Source organism: Pleurodeles waltl, chromosome 7 (genome assembly GCF_031143425.1).
Source record: "Pleurodeles waltl isolate 20211129_DDA chromosome 7, aPleWal1.hap1.20221129, whole genome shotgun sequence".
Taxonomy (NCBI): domain Eukaryota; kingdom Metazoa; phylum Chordata; class Amphibia; order Caudata; family Salamandridae; genus Pleurodeles; species Pleurodeles waltl.
This window is the reverse complement of record NC_090446.1, coordinates 471571243-471587542: the sequence shown is the minus strand read 5'-3', so window position 1 is coordinate 471587542 and position 16300 is coordinate 471571243. Positions and strand designations below refer to the sequence as shown.

At 44.0% G+C, this 16300-nt stretch overlaps 1 protein-coding gene across 1 annotated transcript in view; it reads left to right on the top strand.

Annotated features, from left to right (window-relative positions):
- The window catches only part of LOC138304211 (polymerase delta-interacting protein 2-like), a 116095-nt gene extending 102294 nt beyond the window's left edge, over positions 1 to 13801 (top strand). Inside the window, exons 8-11 of the mRNA XM_069244078.1 lie at positions 1751 to 1777; positions 4059 to 4184; positions 7646 to 7725; positions 11752 to 13801. Of these exons, the coding sequence (XP_069100179.1) occupies positions 1751 to 1777; positions 4059 to 4184; positions 7646 to 7725; positions 11752 to 11857 (339 nt within the window). The 3' untranslated portion in view covers positions 11858 to 13801. The remainder of the gene's footprint in view (positions 1 to 1750; positions 1778 to 4058; positions 4185 to 7645; positions 7726 to 11751) is intronic.
- Positions 13802 to 16300: the final 2499 nt, after the last annotated feature.

Sequence of the window (16300 nt, the reverse complement as noted above, 5' to 3'; positions counted from 1 at the left end):
GTCTGTTTGAGAACCTTCCTGAAGCACCGGCGGTGGAGGAGAGACCAAAGGGCAGAGTGGAAAACTCAAATGTTTGCTGGCACTAGATAAACTGGAGGAACCGGCTGTAGGGTGGAAAAATTGGAATTGAGAAGTATGCATCTTTTAAGTGCAGTTGGACCATCCAGTCTGATGGCCGCAGGACATCTTACAGGAGGTGGATGTCCTCTATTTTGAAATGACAATAAACCAGCCACTTTTTGAAGTTGTGTGAATTGATGACTGGACACTGGCCCCCATCGGTTTTGCCTACTAGAAAAAGGTTGCTGATAAAACTATGGAGCTACGGGACTGAGGGACAAATATCCCCTTTGGCCAGGAGAGAATTAACCTCCGTGTCCACCAGAGTGGCATCTTGTGATGAGAACTGAATAGGTCTTGGAGGGGCGCCCTGACGAGGGGAACCGTAGAACTCTATTTGAAAACCTTGAAATCGTTTGTAAAACCGAGGCATCTGTTGTGATGGATCTCCAGACGTGGCAAAAATTTGACAGATAGCCCCCCTACTTTTAGAAGAGAAGCTGGGAGAACTTTCACTGCAAGTGTGAAGCAACGTTGAATCCTTTGACATGTCTGCCCCAGAAATGCTGGCCTTGAGTTAAGTAGAAATTGGCAAAGCGGATTTGATCCTGATATTGGCCTTGTCTGGAGCCTTGCCCTCGAGGAGGATACCGGGAGATTGCTCAGCCGGACGAGTGGCCATACCTCAACCGCTCCATGGAAAACCCCATGGGTTGAACACTCTTTTAGTGGACGATTGGGCCTTGTCCAAAAATGTGAACATGTTGACAAATTTGCCTTTATCCTTAATGAAAGGATGTACAAAGAGTCATCCCTGGGCTACAGCTTCTGTCTCGGAGACAGCTAGGTCCCCAGGCTTTGGGTCCACCGTTATTAACAAAGAGCTTCGGCTCTTCGTAGACAGCGCACAGTTTGCATTGCCTACAAAAATGATAGAGTGCTGTGCCCATTCAGAGAGTACCTCCGGCGAAATTATGGAGACTGATGACTTTGCATCCTCAGCCGTGTCCAAAATCTTTGTCAACGGACCAATGGCGTTTAATAACTTATCCTGGCACCCCCTCCATGACCTATCTTTTTTCTTTTTTAGGGTATTTCATAAACTTGGAGAGGAAGGTAGTTATTTGTGGGTTTAATTTGGGTGGTTGGGCCACCTTCCTGTCCAGGGAAGGGCGAGGGCATTCAGCATGAAGATGATTATAAAATTGTCCTTACTGCCAAAACTACTGTGTGCTTAATGTGTTTCCTTTGCCTTCAACAATGAGACGTCTAAAATTGATAGACCTGTGCTTGCAGTTGGTAGAACCCAAACCCCCTTTTCACTGTCAGCTCCACCTAATAAAGTTAGGCTCCTCCAGAGCGCTTAAATGAAAGCAAGATGTTATGTTGTAAAATTATCTCAGTGAAATAAGTGAATGGCTTGTACTTCTTTGAAAATGTCTTCTTGTTTTACTGATGAATTAATTTTAAAGAAGGAAATAAAAGCTGCAGCAACGGCATTTACGTCTTTGCTGTGGGGCATTTCTGAAGGGTTGTTAGGATATTCTTTCAGCCCTTAGGGCATTTCTGAAATGTTCTGTGCTGCTTGTGTGTTAACCATTTGTGTAAGATGTTTGCATGGGAGATGGAGCTTTTAGATGAGATTGGGTTTTCACTTTGGTTGACCTATTTTTTTCTACTTTCCTTGTAGGAGACACAAAATTCCCCCGTGTATTGGGTAAGTTTATATTTTAGGGGAGAGCTGTTGGGGGGTGGAAGGGAGATGGAAATTAGGTGTGCACCAAGACCAGACTGGCTGCTCTTATTGTCGTCTGAGTATGGAGGGAGATGATCGTTTGTTACCATCTGCTTGTAGGTTATGGCCTGAATAAGTTTGATTTTGTGATGAATGTGTGTGTAGGGTACACATCCTCGGGTGAATCTGCTGTTCACTAAAATGTTCTGTTTATGTGAGCTGTAGTAAACGATGAACAATCAGTCTCTTGCTATTTGTCTATCTAATGCCATTGAAAATCAGTGTGACCCACTAATATTGCAATTGTATTAGTAAACACACATTCGCTGGTTTAGTACTACAATGTAAAGGTGAAACCTTGAGATTATTACCACAGCCCAACAAACGGAGAAGAGAAAAACACTGCTAGATTGTATGCCACTGTTACTTTGCACGGGGAAACAATGCTCCTTGTAGCCAAGAGGCCAATTGGTTATAGAGGGGAGGGGCATGTTGACTTACTCAAGCGTTCACCTTTTAGGAGCTAAGGCCCTTCCTCACATTCAGCAATGGCAATAAATAGTGTAGTGCACTCTGTACATCTGCATACGTATGTTTTGGTGCCTTCATTGCAGAACATGCATTGGTATAAACACCCATATTTCACAGGGAACCATGAAATACAGGAAATATTTCCCAGTTGCCTTTGAAACACTGATATCGGCATCATGATGACAGTACCCAAGCCGCTCTGTAGAGCTTAAACATTCATACGGCGACTTTGTGGCACTGAGGCCCAAATTATGCAACAAGGTTATCTGACACATGTGGCAAAAAATACAAATTATGTAGCACATACTCTGTCATTTTTATCCATTTGAGATGGAAACAACTTTTCTGATTAAATTACAAATTAACTGGCAAACGAAGTAAATCTCTCACAATTGTGCATCGTTTTATTGAGTTTATTTAAGAAAGGTAACACACCATAAACATAATTTCAGTCAATGCCCATTGTTAGCTGCACTTTGCAGAAAATAGCTTTTACAAGCCAACTTTCCCAAAGTAAACACATAAAAATATACAACTGGTGCCATGTATAACATGGTCCTGTGTTGCTATTTTGGGTTCTGGTGACTTTCACAAACAGCGCTGCCTTCGGCCTTATGGTTCATAATGTCAACAGAATCCTTCGATGTTAATAATGCACCTACACAGACACCCGTTATGTATTTTAGCTTTCTACGTACCTATTGTGGTTCCTCATCATTTACTAAAATTCACCTGAAAAAAACATTTTATGGAAGGGACTCTGTTGTTCATTTAAATGATGTTTTCAGGTGGTGATAGTAAGTGATGACTAGCCACAACACAGGTAGACAGATAGCTAGGATACATAACGAGTTAGTTAATCATTTACTGAGCTAACTGTCTTGTGCCCCCGCCATGCACAGTTTGCACTTGCATATTGCATCACTCATGACAGGATTAAAACTCGTGCCCTAAGGTAACTATAATTTGCATCCTTTCCATGCACTATTTACCCCATATATTACATCGCTCATGAAATCTTCTCTCACATCATTAATATCATAGCAACATTTGCAATTAAATCTTTGATGAAAAACTGTGAGCGGAGGAGGCGCAAGTTATACTTACCCTGGGGCGCTTGTAAGAATCACCAGAGCTAACTAGGGGGTTGTGAATGCTTACAATGTTATGGTGTCACTGAAATTCACTAACATCACTTTAACCTTTTTTTTTTTTTTCTTTCTTCAGTGAACACACACACACACTCCCACAACTCCCCTACCCACTGACACAGTGAACAGGCCAGAGTGAAGTTAGAAAAATGAATGGCATTTTTCAGTAGGCCAGTTATTTTCATGAGACGTTGATGGATACAATCCGAAACCAATATATTTTGCTTGCAGTGGGGGCCTGTTTTCCTAAAATCAAAACAAGGGACAATGATTTGATAAAGTATTCAAAAAGGTTTCCACTCTTATTACATATATTGGGCATTGCGAGTGGCACACATTGTACTTCACAGATTGCAGTGACTATTTCATTTTGTATACAGAATAAATCAATAATTAGTCAGTCAAAAATTCTTGTGAAGTAACGAACTGTGGTACAAGTGTTACTTGGGTAGCGTAATGGAAGTACTACATTATGCCTACATTTAGAATTAAAAGATTAGGTATACTATGACATGCTGTGGATAAATATACTTATACTATGTCCTTCACCTTATCCATTGTTTAATTGTATTTGCATATAGTGGCGTTACTGCATTCGATTGGAGAACATGAGCACCGAGACTGTACAGCTCCGGGAGAGACACTGGCGAATATTTAGTCTCACGGGGACGCTGGAGACTGTGCGAGGCCGTGGTGTAGTGGGAAGGGTGAGTGGAATATCATTTGCAGTGGTGGACGGTAATTTGAGAAGGCGGTGAGGGGGAGCTATACACACCCATACTCGCACATCTCCTTGCACTCACTCACAGCCATACATTCATAAGCTCTCACACATCCACCCACCATTCACAAGCACATACACACATTCATATCATGAATACACACACCTTCATATATACATGCATTAAATATAGAAAAACAGAAAATGTATCGGGGCATAGTACTGATCTCGGATGGCGCAAGAGTAGCCTCCAAGGTTCATGGAAGGTTGTGACTGCCACCTATTCTCATAGGCTGTCCATGAGTCAGCCAGTGGGAGGAGGCAGCAATCCCTTACTCATCACACAGAGGGATGGGGTCAGTGAGAGTTGTTGACCACACTCCACTCTGTCACGAGGTGTCACTGATTGACACTTGACCCTGGGCACTTCAGGGCTTAAAACTAAAAGCACCTATGTCAAAGTCTATCTGTGTCCTGCCCCCTCGTCATGAGGCAGAGGACCTCAAGGCGCATTGTCAATAAAAGGAGGGATAACCCCCACGGTGCTGTGAAATCCTCAGCCCAGCAAATTCATCTCAGGCATCCAGACGCTTGAGCGTTTAGCACATGTATAAAGCCTGGCTGCCTGACCTGAACATAGTGACTCTCACACTGACCTTCACTCCGCCTGATACACACTCCTCCTGTCTGTAAGAGGAGGGGGGTCTGTCTGTAAGGAAGGGCCAGACCTGATCATATGGATGAAATAAACTAGGCAAGGGGTGATGAACTTACGAATTTCTGGGTGAGAGGACATGGTCTTCACAAATGACCCATTTATCACCTCTGTCAGTTCTTCATTCTACCCATAAGAAGTGACCTCTGGCTTTAAATTAGCACTTGAGAAGTGGTGGTTTTGGAGATGCGATATAGTGTCTCTAAGCGTTTTAAAAGCCTAAAGCATATTGGAATAGTTTGCACTGCATATAATCATGGCATCTTTATCACGTATTGCTCCATATAGTGAGGACCACTGGAATTATGTGGCTTTGGAGCACCACATTATGCAGCAAAGTTGACAAAATTATGCTGCTAGAAAAGGCAAATTATGTGACATTATGGCATAGTCTGTAGCAGTATTCTTTCAATATTTTATCATTTTAACAATTCTTTATACTCCCCATGTAAAGTTCCACTTTGTTGGTAAATGTTTAACACCCGCATACAGGAGTTAGCAAAGTTGACCTTTCAAGGGTTGGCCAATGCGCGGGCAGAACCAGTTCTTCTACTTTTAGTTTAGTGATGTTTGATTTCTTTCTTTTTTAGATAGAAACAATTTTTGGGGGATGTTATATCCAGGTTATGGTGGCAAATGGCTAAAATCCATATTTATACTTAAAACACTGTGGCCGCAGGATCCCATAAGTGCAGAATGCCCCCAGCCCACAGCACTCTTATTCTTCCTGCATCCCTACCTCTAGTAGGCTCAGATTCTGTCAGCATAACGAAGACCACTAACCACTGTGACTCATTACATTGATAAGTCACCTGTATACTTGAGGGGTCTTGCTGAGGCTCTCTATCAACAGAGGTATGACCTATGCAGATAACTTCCAGAACAGCCAACTCTGACTAACGATGAGGCCATTCCTCACAATTAACCACTGCCACCACAGAGTCTATCTGTGCACAGACCACGCCAGAGCATTTACACACAAACCTTGCAGGTGACTTATGTAGGGATCATCTAGCGCGATTTGATTTTGTCCACTCGGTAGAGAGAATCACTCTTGATTTATGGTTCTCATGTTGTCTGGTTGGATACAATATGCTTTTTGTGTGCGGGTGCTTTGTGGCGACAGTAAGGGTGTGTGAAAGAGCTATATAAAACAGACTGGAAGATGCACACTGACCAATAGGCAAAAACAGACGTCTCTAGGCTGGTGTTTCTGAAAAGGCTGCAGGTCGACGAGTTATTTGCTAGGGTGGTACCTATGGAAGGTCAGTAGAACAGGGTCTTTCATATATCAGGAGTGCCCACAGTAGAACAGAGCAGAGATGGGAAATGCTAAGTGAATAGTATAACAAATCCAGAAGCCATGACGTAATGAACGTCTGGGCATCCGTTTCCTTTGTCCCCTGTCTGGTTCATTCTCTCCCCAGTCATTATCCATAGATCTCCTGTCAAAGGTTATTTAAAACTAAGGATGTGATGCTCTATAGGTTGCCCCAAACTACTCATACAATTCTAAAATGAACCATACATTTTTCAGCTGGTCTTGGGCTAAGGTGGATTAAACTTCTGAAAGGTAGACTGCAAATTGAGAGCAGTATTATCTCAAACGATGCACAGGCAAGGCCAGCTACTGGTCACAAAAGACATTTCTGTACTGAAGGGTTTGTTCTGGAGTTATCAGGGGTTCTTCATGCAGGTTAAACTGTGCGCCACACAGAGCGCCACTGGGTGCTTTTGCTTCTTTGTTTAATCTAGCACCTTTCTGGAACAGAAGCATTAGAACCCTGAACCTGTATTAATCAAAGGGACAATCTTCTCATTAATTCATGTCATGGTTGCTAGGATGAAAAGTGGTGGAAAGAACGGTGCCCCCAAACCAAAGACCCTGCACCCCCACCACCCACACCCCCACCACCCCAAAGGGCTTTCTGGTTTTCCTTGTGCCTCTAACACTGTATGATTATTTTTAAGCTTATCTGGACTTCATTCTGTTTTTTATGTGATAAAGGTGAATCAGCATAATACTTTACAGAGTTTACAATGCTCAGTGTCAGAATCTCATTGTTTTTGGTATCATCACCGGAAACCCTACACTATTCCCCTGACTTCTGCCTCTCCCTCCCCTCACATTTCATAGCCATTCTTACATAATATCTGCTAGCTGCATAAGGCAGGTTACCCACAGGACTCTATCAGCAGGATAATAGGTTTTTGTAGGGCCCAGGTTGGACGTTTCACTCAGGACCCCAAATAGCAGTGACACCTACGTTTAAAGAAGGGCGCCTGGGTAGGAGAAAACAAAGTAGGTCCAGCACCTGGCTAGTGTTCGATGCCTCACTGTTAATAAAGAGGACGGGTGTGTTTCAAAATGTATTAATATATTTTTCAGAGCAAGCATGAGTCGAGTAAGTGCAGGACCAGGGAAGAATGGTCCTTCTACCAGAACTTATCCCGTGGGCCTCTCTGTCCTGTCTGTAAAGCACCATGCCATTGACAAGGGTTCGGCATCTTTCCCTCCATTTTGTCCCATCCTTTTCGTTCTAGTTGTCCTTTTGTCATTGAAGTACCCTAGGTGGGATACAGTGTTTTATAGATAATCCACATAAGCCCTTATTCTGCCTTTCTGCCTTTGAAGGGGTGGGTTCATTGGGTATTGAATCGAGAAGAGACTAGGGCACATCAAGTTGTCATGTGTGGCATTTCATGTGTGATCCTTGTTGTCTTCCCTCTAGGAACCAGTCCTGTCTAAGGAGGAACCAGCATTCCAGTACAGCAGCCATGTGTCTCTGCAGGCCCCTAGTGGCCATATGTGGTGAGTGAGCTGTTCCTTAATTTACAGAAAACAGATGGAAACAAGCATTTGCAATGCAATGGGTCTCGCATTTCTCCGAGTTAGAGCTATTAGCAGTTGTAAACTCCCAACTGGACTTTTCTTGCTTCATTAAATGGAGAAAAAAAAACATGCGCGATCGCTCTGCTAAACAAGCAAGATCGCGCTGTGAAAAAAAGAGAAAAAGTAGTCCACAAACCGGATGGAAAACAGCAAGCCTCGTATGTTTTCAGTACTTGCTCGCTGCGCTCGAGGAGGGCTAACCGCCAAAGGCATGACGTATGCATGCCTTCCACTAATGAAAGCAAGCAGATTTTAAAAGGCAAGCCCACGAACCAATAAAAGACACTGACATGAAATGGGCGGGGCTCCAAGCCCTTTTTAGGGTCGAGCCTGTGCAGCATCTCGCAAGTGATACACATGCCCAAGCGCATGCTACGCAGGCTCGACCCTAAAAACACTGTTGCAGCATGTGCTGGTGTAATTCGTGCTGTGCAACCTACTGCCACCAAGTGTTGAGCTTGAGCATTGGAAGTTGTTTTTTGTTGACAGTGACTTGTAATAATACATTCCCTGAAACCGACAATGCACCTGAACACAGACCCTACATTTGATTTATTTATTTTTTCCAGACATTGCACTCGGACCTGTTCTTTGAGTGCTCCTTTACCGCTGTAGTCCAAATTTCAAAAAGAACTTCAAGAGAAGTACATCTCGGGACTGTAGCTCACTTTGGAAGACAAGAAGTACAATGTGCGACCGTTGTCCGTTTCGGAACCCGAAATGTCTGATCGTACGGCTAGCTTGTATCACACTGCCTCCTGGGGTGGGGTTTTGATGAAGCATCGAGTCTGGAATCTGCCTGCCGAGGTACCAAAACAAGCGTGCTTGAGCAGCGTGTAACGGCTTTTGTTCAAAAAAGACAATTCATCTCCAACTGGAATAGAAGGTGGGTGCATTATTCAGCAATGGAGCTCCATAACTGTACAGTCTCTCCCTCAACCCCCGTAGATGTCAAATGAGTCTACTCCTGTAACTACACCGGCGAGGCACTTTGGTAGCCCAGAAGAGCTACATTAGCAGAATCCTTATGGGTCAGCCAACGACTCTGACATCGCAGACCAAGATTCTCTTGTGCCACACTCCGTGTCATTATGACCACAACTTACTCCAGCAGCCAGCGAGTTTAGAATTTCAAAGGATGCTCACCCTTTTCCAGATGTTCCATCCTTTGACCATAAGGGTGATAATGAAACTCTTAGCAGTGATTTCATTACATATTGCCTTCGTTCTGAATGCCTGGTTACACGTGCATTCTCCTCAGGAAATATCATGCCAAACAGTGGTCACAGGCGACTGAGAAATCGGAAGCTATAGTGTTAGAGCGCAGTTCAATTTTCAGCACAAATTGCAGTGCTGGTACGAGAACAACTTGTTCCTGGGCTGGTCTTTAGTCGATTCACAGCCGCAGTTGACCATCAATACAGACTCATCCCTCATGGGATGAGGAGCTCATATGGGAGACTTAGCAATCCAGGACCAGTGGTTCCTGAAAAAGAATCTCCTGTACATCAGTGAGCTAGAACGTATGTTTATATGGTTAGATCTCCCAGCCTTTCAGTGAAATGTGCATCAAGTTAGCACTTACTCTGTTAGACCGCATGATTACCGGGTACTCTGTACAGAAACTAGGCACACACTGTGCATTGTTCCAAGCTTGCACAAACAATTTGGCATTTAGTTAGCTTTCTAAGTAGTTTTGCTGGCCGAACACTTCACTGGGGAGTACCCAGTTGTGTTTAGCTTCACAGCAGGAATCATTGGGAAACTCATAAGTGGGAGATCCACACTTAGTACTTGCTTCTAAGAGTGGGGTGTACCAACAATATAACTGTTTTCCGCACATGAGAAAGCTAAGTGCCAAAACTTTGCATCCCACTTCTTTAAACCACAGTCCTTATGTAACGACCTGTGGTTCAACTGGTCAGGGATATTTGCATACACCTTTCCCCCTGCTCCATAGATTTCATATGTCATCAGGAAAATGTGGCAAGCACCAGTGACGCCCATAGCTTCTTTCTAAGCTCGACAGCCATGGTTTTCTCCACTAATAGAGTTGCCTATCCCCACACACAAGAAGCTATAGCTGCACATTCACCTGCTCACACAACATTCGGCACAGTTAGTTCCAACCTCAGGGCCTGCAGTCTTGCACCTTGGAGGGGAACCTAGAATTTGAGTATTTTCATCTTCCTGAACATATATGTGCACAATTTGAAAGAGGCTAGAAAACCTACAACAGAAGCATGTTTTATGCAGCTAAATGCAAGCAATTAGTTCACTAATGTAACAATCTAAACATAGCCCTTGTTGGTTACTGTAACACGTATTATTTATTACTTGCTGCACCTCCAAACAAATCAGGTCTACCCTATTCTGTACACGTAATACTGCCAGCAATAGCTGCCTACTTATAAAACAGACACCATCAACTAGCATGAAAAATATTTTTTGTTAAAACATTATAGTGAGGTTCAAGAGGGTAATTGTTCCTAGATTACCACCAGTGCTTTCATGGGACTTTACTGGTGTCCTTATTTGACTTGCGGTGTCATTTTTGGAGACCCTGCATTAATGTCTGCTGCAGTTTCCCTGCTGGATGGTGGCTTGCTTGGTAGCCATTATTTCTCTCTATAGAGTAAGTCAACTACAGGTATTGTCCACTGAAGAACCTCTTATGTAAGTGCATAAAGATGTTGTCCTTAGTAGACATATTTGTCTATTGCCAAAAGTAGTTTGTCCTTTTCATGTCATCAATCTATTGACGTCCCTTTGTTTTTTGTTTTTGTTTGCTTTTCTTTTTTTTTTTTTTTTTTGCAGCCAAAGTCTGTTCTGAGAAGACTGACTTTAGATGTTAGGTGTATTATGTACCTTTTTACCATAGCAAGTCCATCAGAAAAGCCAAGGGATTAGTTGCATTCTGCCAGCCGCACCTTGGCAGCCCAAGGTGGACTGCAGGATCCATTCAGATGTATGCCAGGGGCAAAAGCACATTCCACTATGTGCTTATGGCTCATTCTACTCGCAAGAAACGGACCACAATGGCTTTTCTAGACATTATCCTTTCAGAAGATCTCTGCAAGTTGCCCCTTGATTGTCTTTCTACACATTCACTAAGCATAATTGTGTGGACATTTGTGCTCTATAAGAAGTGCACGTCTGACAAACTGTACTTAAAATATTGTCCCATATGCCTCAATATTGGCTCATGGGGGATGGGTACAGCTTTTGAGTCCATTTGATCCGCCACAAGACATGCTGGAAATGGAGAACGTTACCTTTAGCAATTGCTTTGCAGCTTGTAGTGCTGTAGATTCACATTCTCTCTATCCACCTCCACTGATCGGTGTGCACAGCACTACTTGTAGTGCTTACGTTAATATTCATCTGATTTAATTATTTATTTTTCCACCAGTTCAGACATTTTACTGCTTTACATCTCAACACTAACAATATAGAGGAAAAACAATCTGAGCTGGAGTCTGTGTCCCAGTGGATTGTAGGCTTAAGGGGGCAGATTCATGAATCATCTTGAAACTGAAACTAAATCTTTGAAAACGATACAACTTGCATTCCCCAAGCCCAAAATTAGATCGCAGGAGTGTGCACAGTTTGTGAACCTACAGCTCTACAAGCTACACAGCGATTGGTACAGGTCAGTAACAATTTCTCTTTTCTGCATGATAAACTTGGCATCTCTCCTACATAATTACCCTTCAGTTCCTTCAAAACCTGCGCATCAGTGGTGTTTGTTACATATCTTTATCAGCCTGTACCATGCCCTTCAATTGCCCCAAACCAGCACTCCTACGCTACACGGCACACACATACCCCGGGATCCCCACACTTGTTGATAATGCACCATCTCCAATTGCTTCCCTAAAATAAGCACTCGTGCACTATCCCCTGCAGGCACAATATAATAACATGGGTATTCTTTTTTCTCAGGGGCACATTTCGAATGGAACGAGAGGATGGTTACATGTTTGACTGCCGTATCCCTCCATTCTCACTGGAGAGCCGCCCTGAGGACCTGCCAGGATATGGGACTTAAGTAGGACATGAAGACGTGCTTTCTGCACAAACTGGGGAAACACTCCCTCCCGACTCTCCCTCACCACATTCAGTTACCAGCATCTGGTAATGACCGCTGTAAGAATGAATTTCTATCATCTTGCTCCAACACTCCTGAGGACAGGGTGCTGCTTCTGAAATACTAGCCGGATTGTGCAACAGTCCGTCACATGTGATGCTCACTTCTGTCAAGAGTTATTCACGCGCATGTAAAACTGCGGGGCTGTACCTGAAGAGGGGGCCCAGGTTAAAACTCTGATTGACAATGGAAACTTGAACAAAATTTGATCCTGCTAGTCACCGGGAGCATGTCTGTCCAGCACCTAAGATGAGCTCTTCTACTCCTGGAGCTGAATTGTAGAGCTGCTTTATACATCTGACTCATTTACAGTGTTATTTATTTATTTTGCACTATACTAAATGTGTGACCCAAATAGTATAGGAGGAAGTTGTTCTCAGCTGACCTGCTCGGGTTTCTGTTAATTTTTGGATAATTAAGTATTCTGCTTGTTTTTTATCAAGATGTTGCTTTCTTATTATTACAAATTATAATTAAAATTACAAAACCCTGCCTGAATTCACATAAACCAATGCAGGCAACATTTCATGGACAACAAGATGCTACTCTGATACTTGATTCTGATAGTGACCAGTAAGTCCAAGAATTGACTGCGGCTCTATTTGAAAATATACTTAAATGCTGAAAGTCTTTTGCAGATGAAATCATATAAAAGATGAAAAATCATTCTTTGCTTAGGTGCTTTAGGTAATCTTTAGGATCGAGTAAATAACAAAATGCTAGATTGGGCCTCAGTTGTGAGAAGCAAAAGAATGGATATGCTAGTTTTGTTTAGTTTTGCCACATATAACTTCCAACAAGGTCACCTAAGGGAGACGGGAGTGATTTCCTGTTGTCTTTTCTGAGGCTATGGGTGGAAAAACTCCGCAAGTACTTTAAGGGCAAATAATTAGACTTTGAAGTTTCAGCTGGGTGCGGTTCATTCTGGTCTCTATCACTTGAAGAGTGATTAATAATGACTTTCTTTTCAATTCTTACCCGTTTTGTCAGGCTTGCTGTGTTGGTGGTGTGCAATCGTGGTGCACAATGACTAGTGCCACAGAATGTAAGTTGCAAAATACAGAAAAGTGGGTTAAACAGCGTTCACTCCGTTTAACAATTACTTTCAGTACACCCCAAACGAACGAATTGGAGTCTAATGTCAAATAGAAAACTAAATGGCTATATCGCATCTCCTGTTAAAGTTGTCTGTAGTTGTGGGAGAATTGTGCATGAAGCTGCTCTCTGGGCGGGAGTGAGATCACAGACGGTTCATGGGTGTATTTTTCTTGTAAACCCATTTTTGCAGTCTGAGCTGCATCATTGATGTATCTTAAACTGAAAAACTCTCTTGTTGACAGTTTTGCATTTGAGGTCAGGGTGTTAGGTCGTGGCTTCCCTTGTTCACTCCTTGTAAGCTGCTTCAGTTTATTCCGTTTTCTTCCTTAGCTTTAATTGGCCAGCACAACTTTGTCCAGTCCTTGCACAGTTATTCTCAAGCAATTTTCTTGTGCATATTACCCTAGAAGCGTTTCTTACTCACCTGTACAGAAGCACAATGCCTTTTCTTGACGCTGGACGTCAGGGTTCCTTTGCTTATGTCGCATAGCTTGCACCAAGCAGATTGCTGAATAATTGGAAAGCTCGAACCCTACTTGTGGGGTCCCTGCCTGTCACTACTGCAAGTGCGGGACTACCACTTCCCTCCAGCACAGACCTGTGGGTAACTGGTTGGTACTCAAGCTCCTGACATAATGACTCCATTTTGATTTGTATTCCCATGATGTTTGAAGCTCAGAAAATGTGTTCTTTAATATTTCTTTGGAGAGGTATACTTTTTGCATAATAAACTCTAAATGAAAATCACACTGCTGTATGGTATTTTTTATTGGTGATGCTATCTTTTCAACTCACTGTTGTCTGCTAATTTGTTATTTTTACTTGCGTGTTTCTGTGGCTGTAACCCCTCTTCCCCCATTTTCAAAGCAGGTTACTTTTTAGTAATGAGCAATGGAAGCCAAGGCCAATCTGTCTTGATCTCCGCTTATAGAACCTACCTGACCTAATGAGTTGCTACGCCTTCTCATTTGGGTGGTCCACAACTTTCACCGCTTCCCTGCACATTGAGATTTCAATTGATAGATTGTAGGAAGTTGGCTCTGTATGCACTATTTCAAAGTAAGGAATAGTATGCACAGAGTCCAAGGGTTCCCCTTAGAGGTAAGATAGTGGCAAAAAGAGATAATACTAATGCTCTATTTTGTGGTAGTGTGGTCGAGCAGTAGGCTTATCAAAGGAGTAGTGTTAAGCATTTGTTGTACATACACACAGGCAATAAATGAGGAACACACACTCAGAGACTATTCCAGGCCAATAGGTTTTTGTATAGAAAAATATCTTTTCTTAGTTTATTTTAAGAACCACAGGTTCAAATTCTACATGTAATACTTTGCATGAAAGGTATTGCAGGTAAGTACTTTAGGAACTTTGAATCATTACATTAGCATGTATACTTTTCACATAAAACACAATAAGCTGTTTTAAAAGTGGACACAGTGCAATTTTCACAGTTCCTGGGGGAGGTAAGTTTTTGTTAGTTTTGTCAGGTAAGTAAATCACTTACAAGTCTCAGGTTTGGGTCCAAGGTAGCCCACCGTTGGGAGTTCAGAGCAACCCCAAAGTTACCACACCAGCAGCTCAGGGCCGGTCAGGTGCAGAGGTCAAAGAGGTGCCCAAAACGCATAGGCTTCAATGGAGAGAAGGGAGTGCCCCGGTTCCGGTCTGCCAGCAGGTAAGTACCCGCGTCTTCGGAGGGCAGACCAGGGGGGTTTTGTAGGGCACCGGGGGGGACACAAGTCCACACAAAAAGTACACCCTCAGCGCCACTGGGGCGGCCGGGTGCAGTGTAGAAACAAGCATCGGGTTTTCAATGGAAATCAATGAGATATCAAGGGATCTCTTCAGCGTTGCAGGCAGGCAAGGGGGGGGGCTCCTCGGGGTAGCCACCACCTGGGCAAGGGAGAGGGCTTCCTGGAGGTCACTCTTGCACAGGAGTTCCGTTCCTTTAGGTGCTGGGGGCTGCGGGTGCAGGGTCTTTTCCAGCCGTCGGGAAATGGAGTTCAGGCAGTCGCGGTCAGGGGGAGCCTCGGGATTCCCTCTGCAGGCGTCGCTGTGGGGGCTCAGGGGGGACAACTTTGGTTACTCACGGACTCTGAGTCGCCGGAGGGCCTCCCTGAGGTGTTGGTTCTCCACCAGTCGAGTCGGGGTCGCCGGGTGCAGTGTTGCAAGTCTGACGCTTCTTGCGGGGAGTTGCAGGGGTCTTTAAATCTGCTCCTTGAAACAAAGTTGCAGTTCTTTTGGAGCAGTGCGCTGTCCTCTGGAGTTTCTTGGTCTCTTGGAAGCAGGGCAGTCCTCTGAGGATTCAGAGGTCGCTGGTCCTGGAGAAAGCGTCGCTGGAGCAGGGTTCTTTAGAAGGCAGGAGACAGGCCGGTAGGACTGGGGCCAAAGCAGTTGGTGTCTTCTTTCTTCTTCTGCAGGGGTTTTCAGCTCCGCAGTCTTCTTCTTCAGTAAGTTGCAGGAATCTAAATTCTTAGGTTCAGGGAAGCCCTTAAATACTAAATTTAAGGGCGTGTTTAGGTCTGGGGGGTTAGTAGCCAATGGCTACTAGCTCTGAGGGTGGGTACACCCTCTTTGTGCCTCCTCCCAAGGGGAGGGGGTCACATCCCTAATCCTATTGGGGAATCCTCCATCTGCAAGATGGAGGATTTCTAAAAGTTAGTCACTTCAGCTCAGGACACCTTAGGGGCTGTCCTGACTGGCCAGTGACTCCTCCTTGTTGTTCTCATTATTTTCTCCGGCCTTGCCGCCAAAAGTGGGGCCGTGGCCGGAGGGGGCGGGCAACTCCACTAGCTGGAGTGTCCTGCGGTGCTGGCACAAAGGGGTGAGCCTTTGAGGCTCACCGCCAGGTGTGACAGCTCCTGCCTGAGGGAGGTGTTAGCATCTCCACCCAGTGCAGGCTTTGTTACTGGCCTCAAGAGTGACAAAGGCACTCTCCCCATGGGGCCAGCAACATGTCTCGGTTGTGGCAGGCTGCTGGAACCAGTCAGCCTACACAGATAGTCGGTTAAGGTTTCAGGGGGCACCTCTAAGGTGCCCTCTGGGGTGTATTTCACAATAAAATGTACACTGGCATCAGTGTGCATTTATTGTGCTGAGAAGTTTGATACCAAACTTCCCAGTTTTCAGTGTAGCCATTATGGTGCTGTGGAGTTCGTGTAAAACAGACTCCCAGACCATATACTCTTATGGCTACCCTGCACTTACAATGTCTAAGGTATTGCTTAGACACTGTAGGGGCACAGTGCT